Source organism: Taudactylus pleione, unplaced genomic scaffold (genome assembly GCF_031769625.1).
Source record: "Taudactylus pleione unplaced genomic scaffold, aTauple2 ptg000130l, whole genome shotgun sequence".
Lineage (NCBI taxonomy): Eukaryota > Metazoa > Chordata > Amphibia > Anura > Myobatrachidae > Taudactylus > Taudactylus pleione.
Window position 1 is genome coordinate 3,657,746 of NW_028284532.1, and position 25,672 is coordinate 3,683,417.

The 25,672-nt window shown below is 42.9% G+C and overlaps 1 protein-coding gene across 1 annotated transcript in view; it reads right to left on the bottom strand.

Moving 5' to 3' along the window:
• The window catches only part of MMP19 (matrix metallopeptidase 19), a 35,128-nt gene extending 10,965 nt beyond the window's left edge, over positions 1 to 24,163 (bottom strand). Inside the window, exons 1-6 of the mRNA XM_088473143.1 lie at positions 24,055 to 24,163; positions 20,844 to 20,932; positions 17,468 to 17,598; positions 15,284 to 15,496; positions 8,538 to 8,783; positions 5,270 to 5,395 (exon numbers count right to left, since the gene is read on the bottom strand). Coding sequence (XP_088329269.1) covers positions 5,270 to 5,395; positions 8,538 to 8,783; positions 15,284 to 15,496; positions 17,468 to 17,598; positions 20,844 to 20,932; positions 24,055 to 24,141 — 892 coding nt within the window. The 5' untranslated portion in view covers positions 24,142 to 24,163. The remainder of the gene's footprint in view (positions 1 to 5,269; positions 5,396 to 8,537; positions 8,784 to 15,283; positions 15,497 to 17,467; positions 17,599 to 20,843; positions 20,933 to 24,054) is intronic.
• Between the last annotated feature and the right edge of the window lie 1,509 nt (positions 24,164 to 25,672).

Genomic DNA, 25,672 nt, shown 5'->3' on the forward strand with positions numbered 1-25,672 from the left:
ATTTCCAACAGTCAATAGTAGTCTCCAAACTGATATCTATATCACTGACAATCAGCTCCACCCCACAAGCTCACTGCCTAGGTGTCATTCTTGACTCTGAACTGTCTTTTGTTCCCCACTGTCACGACCAGGGTTTTGTGGCGTGGAGGTTTGCGGTCCTTACCGATGAGGGCACTGTGGCGCAGTCCTTCTGTCGGGGGAGCTGGCATGTGGAGACTGGCATTGGCTGTAAGCAGAGGTCTGCCAGCATTGGACCATCCTGGCAAGGGTAAGTCTAGCGGCATCTCTGTGTCACAGGTGTCTGGGCGCCACCATGTTGTCTTTGGCCATGTGATATGGCAGGCCAATGGTCTGTAGGTCACCTGCTCTCTCTGGCCTATCATGTTCCGCTACTGGGTACTTAAGGGTGTTTGGAGCTCCCTGTAGTTGCCAGTGCAACGTGTTCACAGCGTAGCTGTGTGAGAGAGAGTTCTCTGCGCTCCTGTACCCTAGACTTGTGCTTCGGTGCTAGCCCTAGCTCCTTGTCGGTCTCTGGCTCCCTGCATAGCCTGCACTGCTCTGCCTAGCCTTGCTCACTGCTGAGATCAGTCCTGTGCCTTCCACCAGACTCTCTCCTGCCTGAACTGGTCTCCTCAGTTAACCCACTCCTGCCTGAACCTGTCTCCTCAGTTCACGCATCACAGCATTTCCGGATCTCCATTTCAGCCAGCATCACTGCTTTACTGGATATCCCCTTCAGCCACTATTCAGCATACCAGGATTTCCACTTCACTCCCACAGTTCATCTGGATTCATCTCTGCCACTGATCTGGACATTTGTTACTCCCATTCACTGCAGCTCCCTTCAGCCACATATATCAGTTTGTTTATTACTGGACTTTAGTTTATCTTTATTCATGTCTACAAACAGTCACATTAATCAACCCACCTTTCAGTTTAAACCTGTGTCTGCTCCTGTTTCCACCCAGGGTCAACAACAAATACAAACTCTGACCCCCACATTGAATATGTCTCCAAATCAAAAACATATCCAGAGTACGACCATATCTTACAAAACCCTCATTCATGCACTCATTATCTCCCACATTGATTATTACAATAGTCTGTTTACTGGTCTTCCCCAAACAGACTTTCACCACTACAATCCACTTTGAATGCAGCTACAAGGCTAATCTTCCTCGCTAAACGCTCATGGCCTGCTCTAGTCCCTCCTTTGGTTACTGGTTTTCAATATAAAATACTTTTACTTACACATAAGGCCAAACCAAACGACACTGACATACATGTCAACCCGACCTCTCTGTTCTGAACAAGATCTGCGTCTCTGATCCACACACATTACTTGCTCCCATTCACGGTTACAGGACTTTTTTCATTAGCTATCCTACCCAATTACATACCCTCTATACCACAGGTTCTCAAACTCTACCTCAGGACCCCAAACAGTGCATGTTTTCCAGGTCTCCTCACAGAATAACAAGTGAAATAATTAGCTCCATCGGTGGATCTTTTAAAATGTGTCAATGAGTAATGACTACACCTGTGCACCTGCTGGGTGACCTTGAAAACGTGTACTGTGTGGGTTCCTGAGGACCGAGTTTGAGAACCACTGCTCTATACAGTCCACACATAACTTTACTTATTTTCTCTTTCTTCACTTTCACATCTTCTTTGTGACTGGGTCATACCGCCTACTAAGAACCTCTGCAATCTGGCTGGACCATTATGCAATACTATCCTTGTCTATCAATGCCTATTTCCCTATAGATTGTATTCTTGCGAGCAGGGCCCTCTTACGTCTATGAGCCGGTTTCAATTAGAGGCGAAAAGTCGCGTCTGGCAAAAAGCATACACCGATGCAATGTTTTCTCCTCATTCGCCTGTTTGTACGCGAAGTTATCGCGTACTTTCATAATGCGTGTTCCCGCTTTTCGCCCTATTCAATTCCAAAACAGGTGAAAACGCAAAGGTGCGAATGCAGCAAAAGTCAAAACTAGTGAAAAGGACAGCTTTTTTGGGGGAAATCAATCTGTACCCCATAAAAATCTGACCCGGGAAATCAATATAGAAGTGTATTAATAGCCCTAAGAAAAGTATTTTGGGTTGGCTGTTATATGCATATTTATAAAGTATTATAGAAAGCATTTTTTTAGGAGAAAAATAATTGGGATAGTTAATATGGGGGTACATTAACATGGGTCCTAGCGTATCTATGTGTCTCTAAAGTGTATCAGAAATATCTTTTAAAAATACACCTGCTGCAGTCACCTGCAACCCTAAAAACACCAGACCCATCCATACAGCACCCAAAAATACCTGAGCCAATGCTTAAAACCCTTTTTCAAACACTTTTTACATTTCCTCCCCAAAAATGACATGCCTTTTTTAGGGGGTGTTAAGATTATTTTTTTGCTTAATTAGTCTTTAGGAGGGGCGCCCAAAGGGTTCTGAACCAAGGTTCTGATTCAGAGCCGGACGCTCTGAATCAGGGCTTTGTTTTTTTGCTTTTTTTTAAGTGCGGCCTCCTGGCCGCTTGCATAGCTGCGAGCGGCCAGGATGATGGTCGCAATGGTCAAGACCATCGCGACCATCAGGGCTTGCGACGAGACCCTTGTGGTAGGGTCTCGTCTGCTGCAAGCCCCAGAGAGCTTTTGGCTCTAATAGAGGCGGAAGCTCTCCCACTGACATCACTGGTGATGTCAGTGGGGCCGCCCACAAACGGCAGGCGTTCGCTTACCTACAAAATGGGGCAAGTTGTCGATTAACATCGACAGCCGCCCCTTTTGTAGAGAGCCACGGAGCGAGAGAATTTCTCTCTCACTCCGGGGCTTGCGCACGCGCAGTGCAGCCGCTGCACATGCGCAGAGCTCACCATCGACCCGCTTGCGAGCGCTCAAGCGCTTGCGAGCGGGTCTGAATCAGGACCCAAGTCCCCACATTTTACTCAAAAATAGAGATTTTGCACATCTTTTCTCCTGCCTTTGGGTGAAGAAACTTTTTCGCCTATTTTTGCCTATGGAGTTTTCGCACATACATTGGGCGATACTTTGGAAAGTGGGGAAAACATCGCATCAGCGAATGTTTTCCGACGATCGCGGCTATTCCCCTATACTTGAATACAGGTCTTAGTCTGTGTGTTATTACCCAGTCTTGTTTTATTACTGTTTGTTCCCAATTGTAAAGCGCAATGGAATATGCTACGCTATATGAATAATTGTTAATTATAAGGAAAACTGAAACACCACTGTAAATGAGGACACCAAGATATTTAAAGCAAAAGATCCCCACTTGCGTAGGTCATTACATTTTTAAGGAAATGCTGCACTACCCTGATTGCCTATAAATATGATAAGCACGGTTGCAAGAGCAGGCCTCAGAGATTTTGAAAGAGGGAACAGAAAAAACATAATCAGAAAGAGATATAGGGTCTTATTCAGACCCGGTCGTTAGATGCAAGCTGTCGCTGTGATTGAGGGCGGCCGCTTGCATCTTGAAGTGCGGCCTCCTGGTCGCTAGCTAAGCTGTGGGTTACCACCCACAGCTTAGCGATCGACCAGGGTGATGGTCGCGATGGTCCTGACCATCGGGGCTTGCGACGAGACCCTAAGGTTGCGTCTCGGCACTCGCAAGCCCCAGGGAGCTTCCTGCTCTGATCGAGCAGGAAGCTCCCCACTGACATCATTGCTGATGTCAGTGGGGCCGCCCCCAAACGGCAAGCGTGCCGTCGGGAATGCCTCCGTTTGGCCGGCCACCCCCCCGGCCCGCCTTCCAAACGGGGCGAGCTGTCAATCAACATCGACAGCTCGCCCCCTTTGGTGCGAGACCCAGAGCGACGGAGCAGCCGTCGCTAGCCGGGTCTCGCGCATGTGCACATCGGAGCCGGCTCCAATGTGCGCATGCGCAGTGGGCAAACATCAACCCGGTTGCGAGCGCTCAGCGCTTGCGACCTGGTCTGAATGAGGCCCATAGTGTATATAGAGGCATAGGTTACAGAATTAGAACTGTGCAAGGCAAAGCAGTCAAACAACGGCAGATCAAATGACTGCAACCTTAAAGCTGTGGTGCGAGCTTCACCAAAAACGGTATTGCCAGAGCTCCACAGAGCAGGGTATCATTGGTGCAATGTATAAACCGCACATTACTCCTGGCAATGCATGTTTGGGTTTTCAGTGGTACAAAGAGCAGATGAAGGTGATCTGGTTGGGATACATATGTCTTGTCGAACGTAAGCACCGTTAGGTCGACAAGTGTGAAATGCTACTTAAAGCATTTTGCGAGCACTGGTAGTTACAACTGTAAATTAGAGATGTGCGCGTTCGGTTTTACTCGGTTCTTATTGCCAAATTATCGTAAGTTCGGATTAGTTTGGTTTTCTATTTGGCTATCCAAAACACGTGACAGCCGGATAGACAATATGATGCTGTTTTTGAGATCTGAACATATCCGAGTAAAACCGAACCGCACATCTCTACTGTAAATATGATGGTAAACTATCATGTTTAAGCTTGTACTGCCGGCGTTTACAAAATGTTTTAAGTAGCATTTCACAATTGTCGACCTAAGGGTGCCTGTGTTCCAGGGTCCACATACTGTTTGTTGAAATTCTGATTGTCAACAAGATGACCATATACCAATCTGGTCAGTTGAATCATCCTTTACCGTGTTCTTGACAGTCAGAGTAGTGCACATGTGGTACTAAATGAAATAATTACAGCCCTGAGTACTTTTTACCAACACTGATGGGTTCTGATAGTCTGATAAGGTTGTGGGGTGCAGACATCCCTGTAGAAGGCAACAGTGGCACACGCATTGAGGGGGGGTTGGGGGGTTTCTGATTATCCAGAAACCTCCCTTGAAAGACCGAATGCCCACCCACTGAGTAATGGACAGGAGTCAGAGCCAATATTATACAATTCTATTAGAATTGTGTCATATTGGCCCTGCCCATTCCCCTTAAATCTACAAATTAGAGCATTTCACCGTGAGGGGCGGAGCCTCAGGCAGTGAGTGTACACCCTCATGAGCAGCTGAATTATCTCTCCTCTAAAAACAAATATGTGTTTTGGGTTCTGTGTGGTGGGTATGTATGTGCCCCTTGGAAAGATCAATAATATATCAAATGGCCAAAACTGACAATTGGCTATTACTCATGGGAGGAGGTCTAAATGTGAGTTCTAGAAATGCCAATTTTGATTGGACAATATTAGTACATATGTATTTCAAAGTCAAATTCAGGCTTAGAATACTGTGTATAATGAATATTTCTTACCTAGAATTATTGCATCTAGGTTGTCTTGGCAAGGATCAGGCATCAGGCTGTTGGGAGTTGTAAAGACACTTGGTGTTGCTGTTGTAACGGTCTCTTCTTTACCCTCATCATAGTGCTCATTCTTGCCTAAAAACACATTTGAAATATACATTTTCTAAGTACATATTGAGATTCTTTTGTCGATGCTTTCCATTTAGGATATATGGCCCTCATTCAGACCCACTCGCGAGCGGCTGTCCGCTCGCAAGTGGGTCGATGGTCCCCACTGCGCATGCGCACGATGGAGGGAGCTCCGTCGTGCGCATGCGCGAGACCCAACGAGCGAAGGATGGTGACTGACAGCACGCCCCCTTTGGTGGGCGTGCTGGGGGCGTGCCTGCCAGATGGAGGCGTCCCCAAGGGAACGCCTACCGTCTGAAGCCGGCCCCACTGACATCACTAGTGATGTCAGTAGGAGTGATTTTGGCTCTGATAGAGCCAAAATCACTCCTGGCCTTGCGGTTGAAAAACCCAACCGCAGGCTTTTGCTCGCAGTTTCGATGGTTGCGATGGTCAAGACCATCACGACCATCATTCTGCACACTCGTATATGCTGTGGATGGTGACCCACAGCTATACGAGCGTCCAGGAGGACGCTCCATATTAATGGAGGTGGGACCTGATTCAGAGCGAGCGCTCTGGTCAGAGCGTCCGGCTCTGAATCAGGGCCAATATTCCTTAATAATATATGCAGTGTTTTTTTCTGATTGTATTCAACATTACTGCAGGTCACGCAGCAGTTTAGGTGAGTACCGTTACCTTTTTCATAGAAAAAAAGTACTGAAGATATCTTTAGGAAAACACATCAATCAGGAACTAAATTTTATCAAGCTGAAGATATTATAGAGATTTTATAGTAGTACGGAAATAAGAGGCAGATATATACAACATATTGGCATATAAACCTGCATAAATTCAGACAAGCTTATGGCTAGAAACTACAGATATTATTTTCTATGTTTAAATGCCATTGACGTTCTTTCTCTTATCTGACCTAGAAGTGTGGAATTTGAGTCAGTCCTCATCTTCCATGACTGTACATGGTATCGTCTAACATAACACAATTATATTATTTATGAGCGCTTTATTTAGAAACCCATACAAATAAATAGAGCAGTGTCAAAGTAATTTAGATACACTCCAATACAAAAATATTTCACCTAGACATAGCCTAATATGCTCAGCTAACTGAGAAGTGCAATAGAATGTATGCTCGTTACCTTAGCCAGATACTATGTCAAAACTTGAATAGGATCAGAGTGATTTTGGTAGATAAAATAATTTCTTGTTTACTTGTATGTATAGTGTTCGAAATCTAAATGGGATATGTATCAAACCTTCATCAGAGATATAGTGGAGAAGTTAGATATCAGATTCTATTTACTGTGTGCACATTGATATACAATAATATATATAAAAGTTACAGCAGAGTGCAATATTGCTATTGTTTTTAGGTTGGCACATTAACTAATTTCTTGCTTCTCATTCAAAATAATGATATGTTTATATGGCAGTTTGTCCAAAGAGATGTCATAATAGGACTTGTCATAAAAAGAGGAACTTTTTCAGGCATTCAGAGAAATGGGCACAAATGATATGGGGGTCTATTTACTAAGCAGTGTTAGGAGACAAAGTGAAAAGTGATAAGAAAGTGATAAGGCCCCAGCCAATCAGCTCCCAACTGTCATCTCACAGGCTGTGTTAGAAAAATGACAGTTTTAGATTCTACCTTCTAGAAGATAATAGGTAGAATCTGATTGGTTGCTAATTGCTATGGGCAACATCTCTGCTTCTAAAAACCCGCACTTTAGTAAATTTACCCCGTTAAGTGAATGGTGGTTTGCTCTTGCACAGACAACCTGAATTACCCTATTTATACACAATATAAAAATTTAATAAAGTGTAATATACACAGTCAAGAATGTTGCCTCAACAGATATTAACAAATGAGAAAGTTGCATTTTACATATAAAATGTAAAATTAAATTAAATCTTCTTTCCTGCAGTAGCCCAAATGGAAAGGTCAGCTAAGTAAATATTAACATACGGCCGCATCATAATATAATATAGCTGCAATACTAATGAATTAAGGACTGTCATATGGAGGGATCAATAGACAATCAGCCATCAGAGGGCCTGATACAGTAAGGATCGCAATTGCAAAGCTGCACGCAGGCTACAGATACAGGATATGATATATGCACGCAGGCAGCTTTGCAATGTGATCCTTGCAATAATGCAAATGCAGCAGGAGGTGTATGACACCCCCTGCTGCATTTGCGATCCTAGCACTGCGACGGAGGATAGGCTCACAATCGCAACCATCGGTGGTCGATGGTCGTGATGGTGGACGGCACCAGGCGGCCAGCTGAGTAAGCCTCAGCTTACTCAGGCTGGCCGGCTTGCGAGCCCAGAAGACTGCATACGTCCACGCAGTCCCTGGGCTGGTCACTCCCGGAAAATGAGGCAGACAAGCCCCATTTCCAGAAACGCCGGCCGCCCCCCTGCACCGCTCTTTAACCGCTCTGTCAATCAGGCAGAGGCATTCAAGGGCTTGTGTGTGTCTTAGCAGGTCCCATTATGCACACTCGCAGAATGGGTCCTGCACACGCGCACAATCCCGATAATCGGGAATCTGTGTTCAGCAGTGCAGCCCAGCCCAGAAGCTGCTATATAGTGCTGCTGATCGTCATCATCATTATTTCTGTTACTGTTACTGCCTGGTACAACTGAAACTATCCTACCTGAACCCTCCTGACTCTGGGAAGAAAAGTATATGTTTTGTATATAGGCTGGCGGAAAGCACTAGTCTAACCCTTATTCCCACTGATGATTTATATGTACATAAATATCAACCTAAAGTGGCTGGTGCCCGGATAAATGCATTAGAGTGCCATCCCAATGCTAAATGCCAACTACAGTACCAGGAGAAGATGTGTGGCCATAACATATGAGAGTCATTCACTACTACATATGCTTTTTCTTTATATTCATCACATATCTCCATCCCAGTATCGCAGTTTGCCAAGCTGACTATAAATGCAATCTTACTTATATTACTTATATTACTTATATTACTTATATTACTTATATTGGACTTTGTCACGGTAGTGGCTGATTGTGTAGAAAATGCAGTTACCAAAGGAGGGAAATGGCTTGTTACACAAAGCTGTGAGCTCCATAACCAATCATTATCATTATCGGTGACTGAATATAATACAGTACTTACCATATAAAACCTGAATCCCCTTCACATCATCATCATGGAGGCGAAAGTGAGGCTTATATCCAGCATACTGAGGCGCCATCAGTGCGTTGCTGTAGCGAGAGTGGCCCAGACCCAAAGCATGTCCCAGCTCATGTGCGGCAATGATGCGCAGATTGACACCAAGGTACGTCCCCTCCGTCCAGTACTCATCCTCATCAAAATGGACCGTCCCCAGCTCTGGTATATCCGCATGGGCGAGGACTTTCCCTGTGACACCAATACAGACTACTCAGTACAGAAACTAGGAAGGTTTATGCATGTGCTTTTTTTTTATTCCAGTGTGGTGCAGTTAGGATCCATCCACTTATAAGCATTTACATTCTCCACACCTAGGAGTAGGAATACTAGTCTTCCCATATAAACTATATTTACCACATATGAAATGCAGAGCCAAAGATTGTACTGTATGTGCAGATACCATGTGTTATACAAGTCCTGACTGAATGAAACGTGTTGGGGGCTCCTATCCCTTGCCTCTGCCTCATGAACTATTTATTCTTGAACTCAGATAAGCATATCATTCCTTATTTAAAGAATATTTATTCCTGTGTATTTTCTTTTATCTTCTTTTTTATTGTCTATGTGATTGTATGTGACACTTTTACTGAGTGGGCACATTTTTTCTTCTCTTTAATTATTTTATGAGTTCTTTAATAAATTGCAAACATTTTTATTCATAAAATCATTGTGGTTGATATTTATGTTCTGCATATTTATGTTCTGCACTTTATTTGCACTTTCTATGTCACATTTATATATATATATATATATATATATATATATATATAAACAAAGTGTCCGACTCCCCCAGCTAGGAATTTGGCCAGGTGCCCGCGTAATATAATAACATGTTTATCCACCAGATGCGGCACTTGTGGTACTTGATACCAATTTTAATCCATAAGTGATACACAACAACGTTTCAGTGCTTCTGAACCGGCACTGTCCTCAGGAGGATAGTGCCGGTTCAGAGGCACTGAAACGTTGCTGTGTATCACTTACGGATTAAAATTTGTATCAAGTACCATGAGTGCCGCGTCTGGTGGATGAGTATATATATATATATATATGTTTCAAACATGCTGATCGCTATATATATATATATACACAGATCAGCCATAATATTAAAACCACTGACAGGTGAAGTGAATGACATGGATTGTATATTAGACAGCAAGTGAAAACTCAATTCTTGAAGTTGATGTGTTGGAAGCAGGTAAAATGGGTAGGTGTAAGGGCCAAATTGTGATGGCTAGATGGCTAGAGCAGTAGGTAGTACCTACCAAAAGTGGTCCAAGGAAGGCCAACCATCCCACAGAAGAGCTACTGTAGCACAAATTACTGAAAAAGGTAATGCTGGCCATGATAGAAAGGTGTCAGAACACAGCACATCGCAGCTTGCTGTGTAGCCGCAGACCGGTCAGAGTGTCCATGCTGCCCCCTGTCAACAGCCAAAAGCGTCTACAATAGGCACATGAGTGTCAGAACTGGACCATGGAGCAATAGAAGAAGGTGGCCTAGTCTGATGAATCACCTTTTCTTTTACATCATGTGGATGGCCGGGTACATGTGCATAGTTTACCTGGGGCTCTAGGAAATGTTCTGCTGGGAAACCTTGAGTCTTCCAATTCATGTGGATGTTACTTTGACATGCAACACCTACCTAAACATTGTTACAGACCAAGTGCACCCCTTCATGGCAACGGTTGGCAGTAGGATAATGCACCCTGCCCCACTGCAAACATTGTTCAGGAATGGTTTGAGGAACTTGACAAAGAGTTCAAAGTGTTGACTTGGTCTCAAAGTTATCCAGATCTCAACTGAGCATCTGTGAGATGTGCTGGTAAAACAAGCCTGAGTAATGGAAGTCCCACCTCACAACTTACAGGACTTAAAGGATCTGCCAATAGGCGAATTTATAATGGGTGAAGGGTGACCTCTCAATTCGGGGGGCCCTGCACCACACACCATGCACCCATTGTTAGGGGTACCAAGGGGGGAGATTGGTACTCTTTACCCAAGCCTCTTGGAAGGGTCTGGGCCCTGCAACCCTTCCTCCTGCCCCTGTAACAGGATGTGACACTTCGGACAGGGAAAGAGAATATACTGCTGCTGCTGCAGCCTCTATCTCCCGCGCCCAGCACTTGCTTCAGCAACAGTCTGTTCTCTCTGTTTCTGCATAATGTGCAGAGGAGAGTGATTGCATCAACCACCCCCCCCCCCTGATCTGACACTGGCACCCCCCTGTGCAGCACGCACATGCTATGCTTTTCATTTTTTGTATAGAAGGGGTCTGGTCACACCTCCCTGAGTTGGCCACAATCCCTATCAGTACCTGGGCCTGATGGTTCTTTTGGCGGTCCTGCCCATGGTATACTTTCCTTTTGCAGGCAAGCGGGTCCCTCCTTTTCCGTGTTCTCTGTCATACCAGTGACTTCATCGGTAAGATGGAGCCGTGGAGTGAAAGCAAAGACTCTGGTACTGTGCCAGAGCTTCTCTCTTATGTGCATGCCCCATCTTCCTGAATAACACTGGGAGGATGGCGCCGCAGAGGAGGGACCCGCTTGCCGGCACAAGATAAATTGCAGGGATTGAGGGAAGTGGGTCGATACTCAGAGGAGGAGGTTAATATGCCCATGGATCAGCTGCAAACTTCTTGGTACGAGATACCACAGGACACATTCAGAGGTCTTGTGGAGTTCATGCCTCGACGGGTCATATCCAAATTGGTGGCATGAGGGGGAACTGTACAATACTAGGCAGGTGGTTTTAATGTTAGAGCTGATCGCTATATTTTATGTACATATATATGTATATATACACACACACAGGGGCGTATCTACCCATTGGCCAGGATGGCACTCGCCAGGGGCGCCGGCCAAAGGGGGGCGCCATCCGGCAGTGCCACGAGCAGCCAATGGGTGGACTACCCAGCTAGTCAATAAAAGACAAAACTACAAGCGCTAATACCTACTATTAGATCGTATTGATCTCTACATGCAGATAAACCCAATGAAAAGCCAGCCCTCTACAGTGGGGAAAACTGGAAAATCCCCAAAAAAACAGTAACCAATGTAAAAAGAAATAGTGGGCGCTAATCAGGGTACAATTAAAAAAGCATTTAATAAGGGGCAATAGGAGTAACCTCCAAGGGATATAAACACATATGGAAAAACATAAATAATATTCAGAACGTCTAAAAATACAACAAATGAAGAATAATGAAATTAAAGATGATACATGAAATAAAAAAATAAAAAATTAAAAATACAAAATATATAAAAAATATATAAACAAAAATATAAAAAATACAAAATAAACAATAAAGTAGACCCTAAAAAATGAAAAATTATAAATAATGAAATTAAAATGAAATGATATAATAGATACACAGTGTATGCATACACAATAATAATAAAACAGCATGCACCACTCCTCGTATGGTGCTGCACATGGCACTATACAATTGTATTAAATCACAGAACAATTGCTGTTTGATAAATGCAGATGTAGCAATGTTGAATCGATTAGGATACTAGGATCACTTAGCAAGAGAGATACATGTCCTTCAAAAAAACTGTGTACATTTGTATCTGAAATAATTCCTGCTAAAAAATGTTCCCAAAAGAGAAAAATTCTCTGAAGCAAGATATAGATGGATCGTAGCTCATAAGTGTATAGCAATCCCAATTAGAGCTATGGACGGATCCAAAGCGAATTTTAATAGTTAGAGGTTGTGGATATGCAGCATGGGTTGTCAGACGGGAGAAAGTTAATCACATGCATGTGTGTTTGTAAAATGTCCCGCTCAGTTTCTCTGCCCTGAATGTATCCCTTTTATTCAGACCAAGTTCTGCATGGTCAGCAAGCCGGCAGCAGTAACATGTACTCAATGCCTCTCCACAGTGGGTACTCGTGTAACGCGTTTCTCTGCCTATACGCCCATCAGCGGTTTCCTCAGACAGTGTGGAAGGAAACCGCTGATGGGCGTATAGGCGGAGAAACGCGTTACACGAGTACCCGCTGTGGAGAGGCATTGAGTACATGTTACTGCTGCCGGCTTGCTGACCATGCAGAACTTGGTCTGAATAAAAGGGATACATTCAGGGCAGAGAAACTGAGCGGGACATTTTACAAACACACATGCATGTGATTAACTTTCTCCCGTCTGACAACCCATGCTGCATATCCACAACCTCTAACTATTAAAATTCGATTTGGATCCGTCCATAGCTCTAATTGGGATTGCTATACACTTATGAGCTACGATCCATCTATATCTTGCTTCAGAGAATTTTTCTCTTTTGGGAACATTTTTTAGCAGGAATTATTTCAGATACAAATGTACACAGTTTTTTTGAAGGACATGTATCTCTCTTGCTAAGTGATCCTAGTATCCTAACCGATTCAACATTGCTACATCTGCGTTTATCAAACAGCAATTGTTCTGTGATTTAATACAATTGTATAGTTCAATGTGCAGCACCATACGAGGAGTGATGCATGCTGTTTTATTATTATTGTGTATGCATACACTGTGTATCTATTATATCATTTCATTTTAATTTCATTATTTATCATTTTTCATTTTTTAGGGTCTACTTTATTGTTTATTTTGTATTTTTTATATTTTTGTTTATATATTTTTTATATATTTTGTATTTTTTATTTTTTATTTTTTAATTTCATGTATCATCTTTAATTTCATTATTCTTCATTTGTTGTATTTTTAGACGTTCTGAATATTATTTATGTTTTTCCATATGTGTTTATATCCCTTGGAGGTTACTCCTATTGCCCCTTATTAAATGCTTTTTTAATTGTACCCTGATTAGCGCCCACTATTTCTTTTTATATTGGTTACCCAGCTAGTCCCCTGGGCCCCAAGTGTAGGGTAGACCGCAGTGAGCGCGGTCTGCCCTACACAGTTTACAAACACACAGCCGCCAGCGGTAGCTGTCTGTTTGTTATAGCAGCCAGCCAATAAGAGTCAGACAGACTCTCATTGGCTGCTGCACCCATGGAGGGAGCCGGCTGGAGCTCACTCATGAGCTCCGCCTTCCAGCTCCCCCCGCAGCGGGTGATGGGAGAGACATCATGACATCTCTCCCATCCCATAGTGCAGAGCAGGAGCGGGCCCGAAGGAGTGAACAGTGGCGGTCGTCCGTCGGCAGGAGCGGGGGTCAAGTAAGTTTTTCTTTTCCTCTGGTACAGCACAGTGGGGGAGTGTGGCTACTAGGGGGCATTGTAGTTCATGTATATCCCACAGGGCCGTAACTATGGTAGTGCGACCAATGCCATGGCACAGGGCACCGCAGGGCAGGGGGCGTTGTTTTGGCCTGTCAATTTTCTGTTTATTATCATTGTCACTTGTAGTTTCCTCTTCTTTTATCCCCAGCATCTCCTGGCCTCCCCTATCTCTTCCCTGGCCCTTCCCTATGAGGCCATGGCCATTTTTCAGGTGCACTATCTTATGTCCCTATTTGAAAAATGAGGGGGGTGGGCGCCAATGCTCTTTCTGGCACAGGGCACCAAAGAGTCTAGTTACGGCTCGGATATCCCACACATATTCCCGTTAGTACATCATTTGTTTTTACTATATGGAATGTACTGGTTTACCTCCAGTGACATGAACTGACAATGAAAATATTATACAGGCCAGCTTCTCCTTTAGACATTGCCAATATACAACCTACTGTCTGCAGGAATGAACAAAACTATTGCTGGAATAACCCGTACTCCATCACTAGTGCACTATGAACAACACTATCTACAGACAGAATTTAGTTTTACATTTATTGTATTTACGGTCTGATTCAGATCCGCAAGCAAATACCGATGCTTGCACAGATTGAGCGATTGTTAGCCATTGCATATGCGTGAACGCTGCACTGCGCACGAGCTGCGATTTATTTGTAATTACGCTTGCACAGAGGATTCACTTATAAAGTGAGTGACAGCATTTGGGGGAGGTAACGGGGGTTGGCTGGGCAAATGCAGGCGTGTTGGGACTGTTTATACTCTGTTTCATGGAAGTGCATTAATTAGCCATTGTGATCTCCTTCGCACTATGAGAGCTCTCTGCGTGTCAGGAGAGCCACAGTGTTTGAGACAGGTCAGACTTACTCAGAAGCTGAGTGGCTGCACGATCTGTGTCGATGTTCCTGATGGTCACGCTGTTGCATGTTGTCGGATGGATATGAGAAGGCAGCAGTGGGCGTCCCTAGGCACTGGTAAGCTTTGGAGACAGCATATTTTTGCTATTGCGATCCGTGCGAGATCGCAGCTACGATGGCATTTGTCTGCAGATCTGAATCAGGCCCTTGTTTCCTTATTGTTTTCTATGATCATTATGTGAAAAGCTCTAGGGGTCTATTTGCTAAGAAGTGTTAGGAGATAGAGTGAAAAGTGATAAGGTGCCAGCCAATCAGCTCCTAACTGCCATATCACAGGCTGTGTTTGAAAAATGACAGTTGGGAGCTGATTGGCTGGCACCTTATCACTTTTCACTCTGTCTCCTAACACTGCTTAGTAAATAGACCACCTAGTTTTTAATTTTTTATTTCTAATATTCAAATTGGTAGAATTTGCACTGTTCCCCTTTTCATATAATTTGTTGTGCAATAAATATAAATGTGTGTGAGGGAAGGAAAACTTGTAGTAACTTATATTGCTCCTTTGCTATAAAGAAATACAGAGATGCATACCAGGGCCATCAAATGGACGCGAACAACCCACTCCCTGTTGGTGGAATGAAATTCTTATGTCTGCTCTTCCATATTTGATCTCCCTGAATTTCAAGGGGGTGATGTCACTCCAGTATTTGAAAGCTGATTGGATGGCGGTGTTCACTTCAGCAGTGGTCATGTCTGGCGTGTAATTATGTATTCGATAAGTCAGGTTCTTTTTCCTCCACCGCCCTAATGAAGAGTGAAGAGTTGTAAAGAAGAGAGTATAACGATTATACTTACAGTGACTGAAATATAAGTGAAAATGCTGTTATCTGCTATTTAGAGGAATTATTGAATTACTTGCCCTCCCCAAAAATACTATATTCATGACAATGAGAGACAATATGAGAGTGGTAGTTGTGTTCCTTAAAATAGTCCAAGTCTGTGGTGGTTGTTAGGCAAGATGGGAGTTGCAGAAAATAAACTTATAGGGCCACATTCAGCCAGTGGTCCACTAGGTAGACATTCATCTTCTATTGGCCAAGGAAGAAAGATGCTAATATTGCTCATTAAAGGGGGACGATGACAGATTATTAGTTATACAAATATAAATCACAGTACACTGTTTATCATCACCTGCAAGATACTCAAAGCAGGTAAATGTTTATGACCATTGGAGGGTGGGCAGAGCTGAGATGCCCATTGTCACTAAGAGGCAATCTGAGGCAGCAAGTCTGTCATTTCAAAATAATTATAGTTTTATTAATGTTGAAGTGTAAATTAGTAGTATTTACCTTGTTGGCAAATATAATAGTGCTTAAAAATGACAAAAAAAAAGTCTTTTAAAATGGGCATAACTCATATAATTGTTTACGGGATATTTTCAGATCGCTTTGGAAATGGAATATTAGTATAACAGCTAAACCCTTACTAAGTCTTTGCTTATATTTACAGAACATTTTAGGTGTATACAGGGCAGAATGGAGCACACATAATGTCATACAAGACAGTGTTGATTTCAGTGACATTTACCAAATAATAATAATAATAATATTATTATTATTATTATTATTATTATTATTATTCATTAATTATAGGGCACCACAAGGGGTCCATAGCACCATACATAGTGCATACAAAAGTACAGTATGAATATAATACAGCAAAAACAGTATATACATGGCAGTCAATAACTATCCTTTAAAGGTGTTACTATTACAGTTTCTACAGCACAACACACTTGTACCTCATTATCTCTAATGTGTATGATTAATGGCTCTCATAGGGCTCTATTTACTACAATCCGCATATTGAATGCGGATTGTAGTGTGATATTACCGAGTGAATTCGCATTGCGAATTCAGGCAATATCACAGGGATTTACTATAAATCCCTTGCAGGGACAGAGCTTGCGAAAAAATACCGCGACTAAGAGCCCGCGCATGCGCCGACCGACCACCGCTACTACCCCCCCACCGACGCTAAGCCCCGCCCCCGGCGCTAAGCCCCGCCCCCCGCGATCGCGGACCCCCGCGACCCCCCCCTCCCTTCATTACACTTACCTGCATCCTCCTGGCCTCCGGTGATCTTCTCCGGGCTTCCCGATCAGGTGATCTCCCATACTGTACTGGGACCCGATCACCTGATGACCGGGCCCCAGTGCACTGTGGGAGACCAGCTGACCGGAGAGGAGCCATCACCGGAGGCCCGATCACCGGTCCCTGGATTCAGGTAAGGAAAAATAAAAATTTTTAATTTTTTTTTCTTTTTTTTACAGTAATCAGCTTGCGGTCTACTTAGACCACATAGCTGATTACTGGTACCGGCTCCCGCCACTGCTCTCTCCGTTAGAGCAGAGTGGGAGCCCGGTAACCGGGGGAGACCCTGGATAACGCCACCTCCAGGTGGCGTTATTATCACAGGGCTTCCCCCGGTATTTTTTTACAATTTATTTTTAGTAACTTGCACACAGATCACATTTCCCATTACAATTATGGGAAATGCGATCTGCTTTACTAAAAATAAGTGATACTGGGGGTTGGAGTAGAATTTTACTAATTCTACTCCAATTGCCCTGTAATAACTACAGGTGAAACTAAAATAATGTGAAAAGGGTGTGAAAACACCCTTTTTCACTTTATTTTAGTAAAAATAATGTTAATAAATAGAGCCCATACTGTGAAACAGAGAATAGATTCAAGAGTCCTGTAACTAGTTTACCTAACAGCAGATAACTGTAAGTCTTCTGGTTAAAGGGGTCTTCTACTCCACATCGAGGCTGCTTCATCTTCTCCAGAGTTTCATTGTCCAGGACCCCTGTTTCTGGTAATTGAAAAGCCACTTGGAAAACCCTGCATGAGAAAATATAGTAAATCTCGCAATGGGAAATACACAGTTGCAGTTTATTTTGGCCAAAGATGTTTGCCCATCCCCCTCGTCAAGATGAACCCCATTAGTATTAGTAAAAGTTAGGGACCCATCTGATGGGGTTCACCTTGATGAGGTGGATGGGCAAACACCTGTTTTCAAACATGTACTAAGAACCTCACTTATATTCCATGTTAACTGTAGAGTTTATCAGGATTATTTAGATCATTTTTCTTAATTTTTCTTAGAGTGTGCACCTGCATTCTTTGTTTTTACCTGTCTTGTACTACATGTCTCAGCATGGTAGCACCTCTTATTATGCTTTAAATTAGGGTGTGCAGCCCAAGCCCCCTCCCCCTTTCCTCTATATGTGTGTATATATTGTACACTTGAAGGTTGAGACTCTGCTTGGTATTAGCACCCCTCCTATCTGCCCTTAGGTGTTTTCAATCAGCACAGGTTCCTACATTACTGTCTACATACTGTATTAGAATGGGCACTCTGAGAGGTAAGTATTAGATAAATTGACATAGTGTGTTAGTATTAGGGAAGTTATGGACCCATCTGATGGGGTTCACCTTGATGAGGTGGATGGGCAAATATCTGTGGTCAAACATGTACTAAGCCCCTGGCAGATACAGAAATACCGCAAAGCAGCTCTAAACAATATAAGAAGAGCACAATAAGTAGAAAAACTCTGAACTTAGAGCCTGTTCTGTAGATATCCAGTCAAAGAACCAACTCGCTACTCCTCCTTTTCAGCAGGATTACTGTACCTCTTTGGAGAAATCTGCATGCCATGATACATAAGCTGTCAGGAGACAAGCCACAATTAAAAGGCCCAATGTCATATGAGATAAATACTGAACCAAAAATAAAAAGCTGGCCAGCCAATTCATGTTACAGCAACAGCAAAATAGTCACTGAACTGGTGACAATGTTTCAAAACATGGCAGCCAAGCAATAACTCTAGAGGAACTAAACAATAATTTTCTATCCATCCAATGGGGAATGTAGGAGGTCAAGTGAGGAGGTTGGAGAATAAGCTTCCTAGAAATCTGCTGGAAATTAAAGCTATCTTGTAATGGATTTAAAATGTCCATAACTGACAGGAGCTGGGTCCTTCCTTTGCTTAGTCCCAGTCATGTGAATAAACAGAAGAACACATCTTACACCCAGGGCCACCATCAGGGGGGGACTTCCGGGACTATAGTCACTTGGCAGAAAAGAGGGGGCCCGTCCACTCCTACTGCCCGCTAGTACCTTCTTAGGTGAAAGGACTGGAGGCCCGCCCTGACCGGGTCGCCACATTGACTATCTGCGCAATAAATGATTTGACAGGGAACTAGGAGGCCTGCCACTCCTCCCGCCCACCCACTGGTTCAAATAAGTTTCTTTCTTTTTTTGAGTCGGCGTGTGTGACGTCATGCCACACCGTTGAAAGAGAGAAGAGCCGCACCAGGCCGGGAGAAGAAAGAGCCAGCCTACTTCAAGGAAAAGGAGGTAAATCATGGGATTTGCAGGCTTGCACCAGCACCAGCCAGCATGTCATGTGGGGAGTGGGTACTGCCTGGCTAGGGAGAGGGAAAGTATAGAGGGCAGAAAGCTGGATAGAGAGAGCTGGGCCATCTTTATTATATATACACAGGCAGGTGCACAGTGAGAGAAAGTGGGTACATAGAGGAAGGGAGATAAAGCTTGGGGGTGGTGGCTTGGGGGGGCCCTGCCTATTTTTGTGTCCCGGGCCCCAACATTTCTGATGGCAGCCCTGCTTACACACATTACTATGTAACTCGCAGAATTAAAACAATTAGGAAAACCAATAGATTGTTTGTAGTGTCTCAGGATGTGCACAAAGGCCAATAACCACCTAAAGATACTTTGGTCAATACAGAGTAAAATAGAAGTAAGCCACCAGCATTATCAAAGCCAATTCAGCCCAAGCCATCGCCATTTTATGGGTCAGAATAAGCACAAGCCTACCACGAAAAAACTATTCAAAGCAGCAGGACGGAACACATCACATGACTTTACTAAACATTACAGACTTGCTGTAGCAGCATCATCAGAAAGAGGATGAGAATGGGTATTTCTAATTCTTTACCTTTATTCCAGCCATTGCAGCCTAGTTCCCTGCCCCTTACTCTGTATTATTGTCGTGCATTCTTATAGATCTGCTCTATGTTGTGTGTTACAGCATGTTGGGGAAGAGTCAGAAGAGACAGGAGGAAGGAAGGGGCTGACCTTATTATGTACTTCCTGTTTGACTACCTTCATTCCTGTCTAAGCCCTGATTCCCCCTTGATGGCCATTTTCCACTATATATGTGTATATATTGTACACTTGAAGGCTGGGCTCCTTCTGCTTGGCATTTGTAGCCCACCCATCTGCCCTTAGGTGCTTTTAATCAACTGCACAGGTTTCTACATTGCTGTCTACATATTAGAATGGGCACTATGAGAGGTAAGTCCTGGATAAATAATGTGCTAGTATTAGGGATGTTATGGACCCATCTTATGGGGTTCACCTTGACACGGTGGATGGACAAACATTTTTGGCCAAACATGTACTAAGAACCTCATTTATATTCCATTTTAATTGTAGCGTTATCAGGATTATTTTGACTATCATTGTTCTTAGTACTCATAGTGTGCAACTGTGTTCTTTGTCCCCTGCAGTGTACTACAAATCACAGCATGGTAGCACCTCTTATTATGTTTCAAATTAGGGTGTGCAGTCCAAGCCCCTTCCTCCTGTAAGCCCTGATTGACCAATAGATTTACTGATTAGTGATGACTGCCTTGGGGGGAATGTAAGTAATTAAATTAACAGGTACAGGTAATAATTAATTGTTTTACTTTCTAAAAAGGCTGTGTTTCTATCTTGTACCAATATGTATCCAAAAGTGAAAGTACAGTAGTAACAGTATCAATAGAAATCAGATTTTTATTTTTTACTGACCTTTAGTTTTTTGTTACTGTAAGTAAAAAATATCTAACATTTTTACTGACAGCAACTTTACTGACTGTTGTGAATTCTTCAGGAAATGCGTCTGCTCAGATGGGCCCCGGGCAAACAATAATTTTTCCTCCGTAAATCAGATGCAAAAAGCACAATACTTAGCCCCAACTATAATTGTCAATGTGCACTGTCAAGGATCTGTTCTACATCTTCACCACTGGTAAAATATTTGTTTAATTATAAGTACTTCAAAATGATGGTCAATTACCGTATAGCTTCTTGCACCTCTTCAGCACTGAAATCCTCGCTGTCACTTTCAAGGGGCTTCTGTAAATATCCAAACTCCTTTAGGTATCTCTATATAAAGATTAAACAGTGATCAGATTTTAGAATAACCCTTAACAGACATATCACCCAACTTAAATGGACTACCTGCAAAATGCAGATGCTACCACTATGTTGTATTAAAACAAATGAATACAATTAATACAACTAATCAAAATGCATGTTGCCTATCTACAGCTGTTGCTATGTAGACATGTATTTAAACTGTAATGCAAGAGGTTACTTACTTAATAACTGTACGATCTCAAATGGTCAACCTAGCAGTCACATTCAATAATGACACATTATTTCCATAGCTGAGTCTGTTAGGCATTTATTGCTCCTCTACCACAATTATACTAGCGTTAGGGCACTGCAACCACACATATTGTGTCATCTCTTCTAGGCGTAACCTATTCCACCCAGGTAATCCTACGTAGTGCGCCTAAGATGGCTGCCACACAGCGCACAATGTGGTAAAAATCGTTACTGACATCCTCAGATTGAGCAGCATTCAGGGTTGACCAAAAGACGGAACAAATGACTCACTGGAGAGCGTGATAATGCGACACACTGGATTATTTGAACGATTTGTCATTCTGATCCGTCGGAAATCATCAAATTGTCCAAAATATTGTCTAGTGTGTACCCAGCTTTAGACTCACAGACACTGACAATAGTAAATAACATGAACTATCTGAAAATAAACTTTGTTACCCAAGGCAAAATTAAATATTATATACAAGATGGTGATAAATTGACTTAGAGAAAATGCAAAATGATCCATTTACCTAGTGGTTTAATGAAAACTCTGGGTTTGGATTAGGTTGTTTATATTTAGTTCTCTGGTTCTAACCCTGACCTATTTTTACTTAGTATGGTTGTCAGGACACAATCCCATGATCCCAACTTGAAATAGCAGCTACAACTCTTGTTCATGTTCTGAGGGGAAATCACTGCGTTTCCCTTCTAAGTTTACTTCTTTCAAGAAAAGAGACTGAGAGATTTGCAGGCTGGGAACTTGGAGAGTGGTCAATAGTTGCTGCAATGTGAGAAAGTTGAAGGATACAGTGCCATGAAATTGCCTTACATACAGCTCAGAATACACAAATAAGAGAGTGTGAGGAGAATGAGAGACAGTCAGCCAGAGGCTGGCAACCTTCAAAAGCTTGCTGGAATAGCAACAAACCCTGTATTACAGCAGAGGAACACATTTCTTATTAATATATGTACATTTAACAAAACTAAATCCAAATCTTGTAAAGACAGATTACTGTTATAATGAGCACCTCAATGATATCCTCATTGTTGAGAATATTCAGGGTCTGATTTATCAACAAGTTTTTCACTGACAAGGAGTGATAAAACTTGTTGGGTATGATAAATGGTGCTCCAGCCAATCAGCTCCCAACTGTCATTTTTCAAATAGATGACAGTTAGGAGCTGATTGGCTAGAGCACCATTATAATACACAACAAGTTTTATCACTCATTGGGGGAGATGTACGAAGGCCAGAAGCGGTATCAGCGCACGTTATGTGCGCTGATACCGCTTCTCCCTGATGTATTATCGGGGGTCTGGGCGGTAAATGACAGGGGCGCTATGCGCCCCAGTCATTATCGGCGCTGCTATCTACAAGATAGCAGCACCGACGGCAGGGCTATGTACGAACAGTCATAACGCATGACCGTTCGGCCGGCTGTAGCTGTCGTTATCGACAGCTACAGCCTGGCGCTAGCCTATCCCCACAGCAGGGACAGCGCTGTCCCTGCTGCGGCGGCTGCCGGCTCCACGACTGCATGCGGGGATCTCGCGATACTTGGATACTTGCGAGATCCCGCGCATGCTCAGTGGAGCCGGCCGGGACAGAGACACAGCGCATCAGCACTAGGCTGATGCGCTGCTGTCTCTAGCGGGTAGCGCCGGAGGGGGGAGTTAACGCTCCCCCTCTCCGGCCGATGAGATGTTTATACATCTCATCGGTAGTGCTTCCTGCCTCGCCTCGGTAAAGAGGCGAAGCGGGAATCGTTATAGCGGCACGTTAAGTGCCGCTATAATACATCTACCCCATTGTGAGTGATAAAACTCGTTGATAAATCAGGCCCAAAGATAGCTAACTACTATGTGTATCAAACAGCTGCAGTGTTACCTCTGTATAAAATGTTTAATTCATTTTTGAGAACTAATAAAGATACATTTGTTGAAAAGCTGTATTTTGTATTGTGAGAGTACAGTAGGTATGATCCACAGCTGAGTTGCCAATTGGCTTGTGCCGTGGTGTTTGTATATACTACAGTGCTCACCAAATTCTAATTACCAACACATATTTGCTCTCCCAATGCAGGTCAAAACTTTCATTGCTTATTTTCTAGTAGAGCATTCTGTGTGAAATATTAATTTTCCAATTTCTGCTTGCATAAAGTGTCTTATTTTAACAATGTCATAAAATTGCAAACATTCACTATGAGTTTACAATTTTTGTTATCAATAATCTAGTTATTTTATACAACAATATTATCAGCCCAAACAGAGTATTTTAATATACAACTTGAGTCTCCCATATCCAAATATTCTAAAATAAGTAATATTCCAAAATACAGATTTTTTTTAGCATGACTGAGATAGTGCACCTTTGCTTTTTGATGGTACAATGTACACAAACTTAAAGCACATAATTATTAAAAATATTGTATAAAATTACCTTCAGACTCTGTATATAAGGTGTATATAAAACATAAATGTATTCTGTGTTTAGATTTGGGTCCCATTCCCAGGATATTTCTTTATGGTATGTAAATATTCCACAATACGGAATATTCCGATATCCAAAATACCCCTGGTCCAGAGCATTTTGGATACTATCAATTCTGCTATTCACGCTATCTGACTGGTTAGATTCAGTAGTTGTATTTGCAAACAGTATGCCAAAATAAAGAAAATAAAATTGTTACATTGCTGGTATGTAAAATGCAAACCAATAAAACTAACAGCAGTGTTCGCCAGTACTTGACCTTATTATTCATTGTTTTCATTCATACAAATGCTATTCTTAAATGTCTATTGTCCTTTCACTGTTTATGCAATTCTTACATTTCTTTTGTCTTTTCACTGTTTATGCTTTCCATTTCTACTTTGTAAAGTGCAGTAACACTTACCAGGGCATCCTCCTCAGAGCTAGGATCTGCCAGGGTTGCTGCATAAGCAGAGAAGGTCATAGCCCCCAGCAAAGTCAGAAACAGCATCCTGAAGTTGTGCTCCTGTCAGATGTCCTCTGGTTGTTTCTGCTGTGGGTTTCCCCTGCAAGCCCTTAAGAGTTCTGCCAATATGACTCACATACAATCCTCACTGGTTCCTCCTCCCCAACCTCCCCCTTGCATCTTCCCTCCTGAGAAATGGCCATGGAATGCAGTGTTAACCCTCTCCCCTAGACTAAGCACGAACAGATTTTTAAGCAACTTTGAAAATCACAGCTTGTAGTGATTTACAAATGGTCATTTATTTTCTGGTTATTATTTGATGACAGGCTGTATCTGCGTATAAGAGTACACTCAGTTAAAATTAGTCACTTTTTAAGACATGCATCTGGATCATCTGTTACAGTGACATTTCTAGCTCTTTTGTGTGTTAAAATCTGCGTCAATATCCGGTTATGTTAATCAAGTGATTGAAGCACTCATAATGTGGAAACAAAACTGAGACAGTCACATGACATGACGCTTGCCCATTACTTGTAATGGGTGCCAATTTATATATCTATACTAATATAAAGAAAATGTTGTGTCTGTCTATTCCAAGTTGGCGCAAAAACTACTGAACCAATTCTCATGAAAACTGCATAATTTTCTAGTGGAAACTCCTAGAAATAACCTGCACTTTGTTTCATCTCGATCCGTCAAATTAAAGCTGGGCTATAACAAAAACAACATTTATTGACATCATCAATGCAAGAGACAGGTGTGGCCACTATGCGCGTGGCTGGTATGGAGTGGGGGCAGAGGTGTTTTGTGCCTGAGTTCACTTGAATACGATAGGCTACATAGCATTCTGTGCACTGGGCACACAGTGACATTGGTGTGAGTGGTGGTTGAAGGCGCTGCTGCCACCAATCTGTATAGTCACGTCAGTTGGTCACGTGAGCCACGCCCGCAATAGTGCCCCTAGTTCCTGACTCTAGACAAAAAATTATTGTAGGCACTGTGCTAGTCCTTTGCTCTAGGCAGTAGATGATTGTAGGCACTGTGCTAGTCCTTTGCTCTAGGCAGATGATTGTAGGCACTGCGCTAGTTTCTGGTTCTAGGCAGTAAATTATTGTAGGCATTGTGCTATCCCTTTGCAGTAGATGATTGTAGGCACTGTGCTAATCTTTGGCTCTAGGCAGTAGATGATTGTTGGCACTGTGCTAGTTATTGTCTCTAGGCAGTAGAAGATTGCAGGCACTGGGCTAGTCCTTGGCTCTAGGCAGTAGATGATTGTAGGCACTGTTCTAGTTCCTGGCTCTAGGCAGTAAATGATTGTAGGCACTGAGCTGGTCCTTGGCTCTAGGCACTTTGCTAGTTCTTGGCTCTAGATTGTAGGCACTTTGCTAGTCGTTGGCTCTAGGCAATGGCTGACTGCAGGCACTGTGCTTAGTCCTTGGCTAAAGGCAGTAGATGATTGTAGGCACTGTGCTAGTCCTTGACTCTAGGCAGCAGGTTGCTAGTTCCTGCGTTTATGCAGTAAATGATTGTAGGCACTGTGCTAGTCCTTGGGTCTAGGCCAGTGTTTCCAAAACTG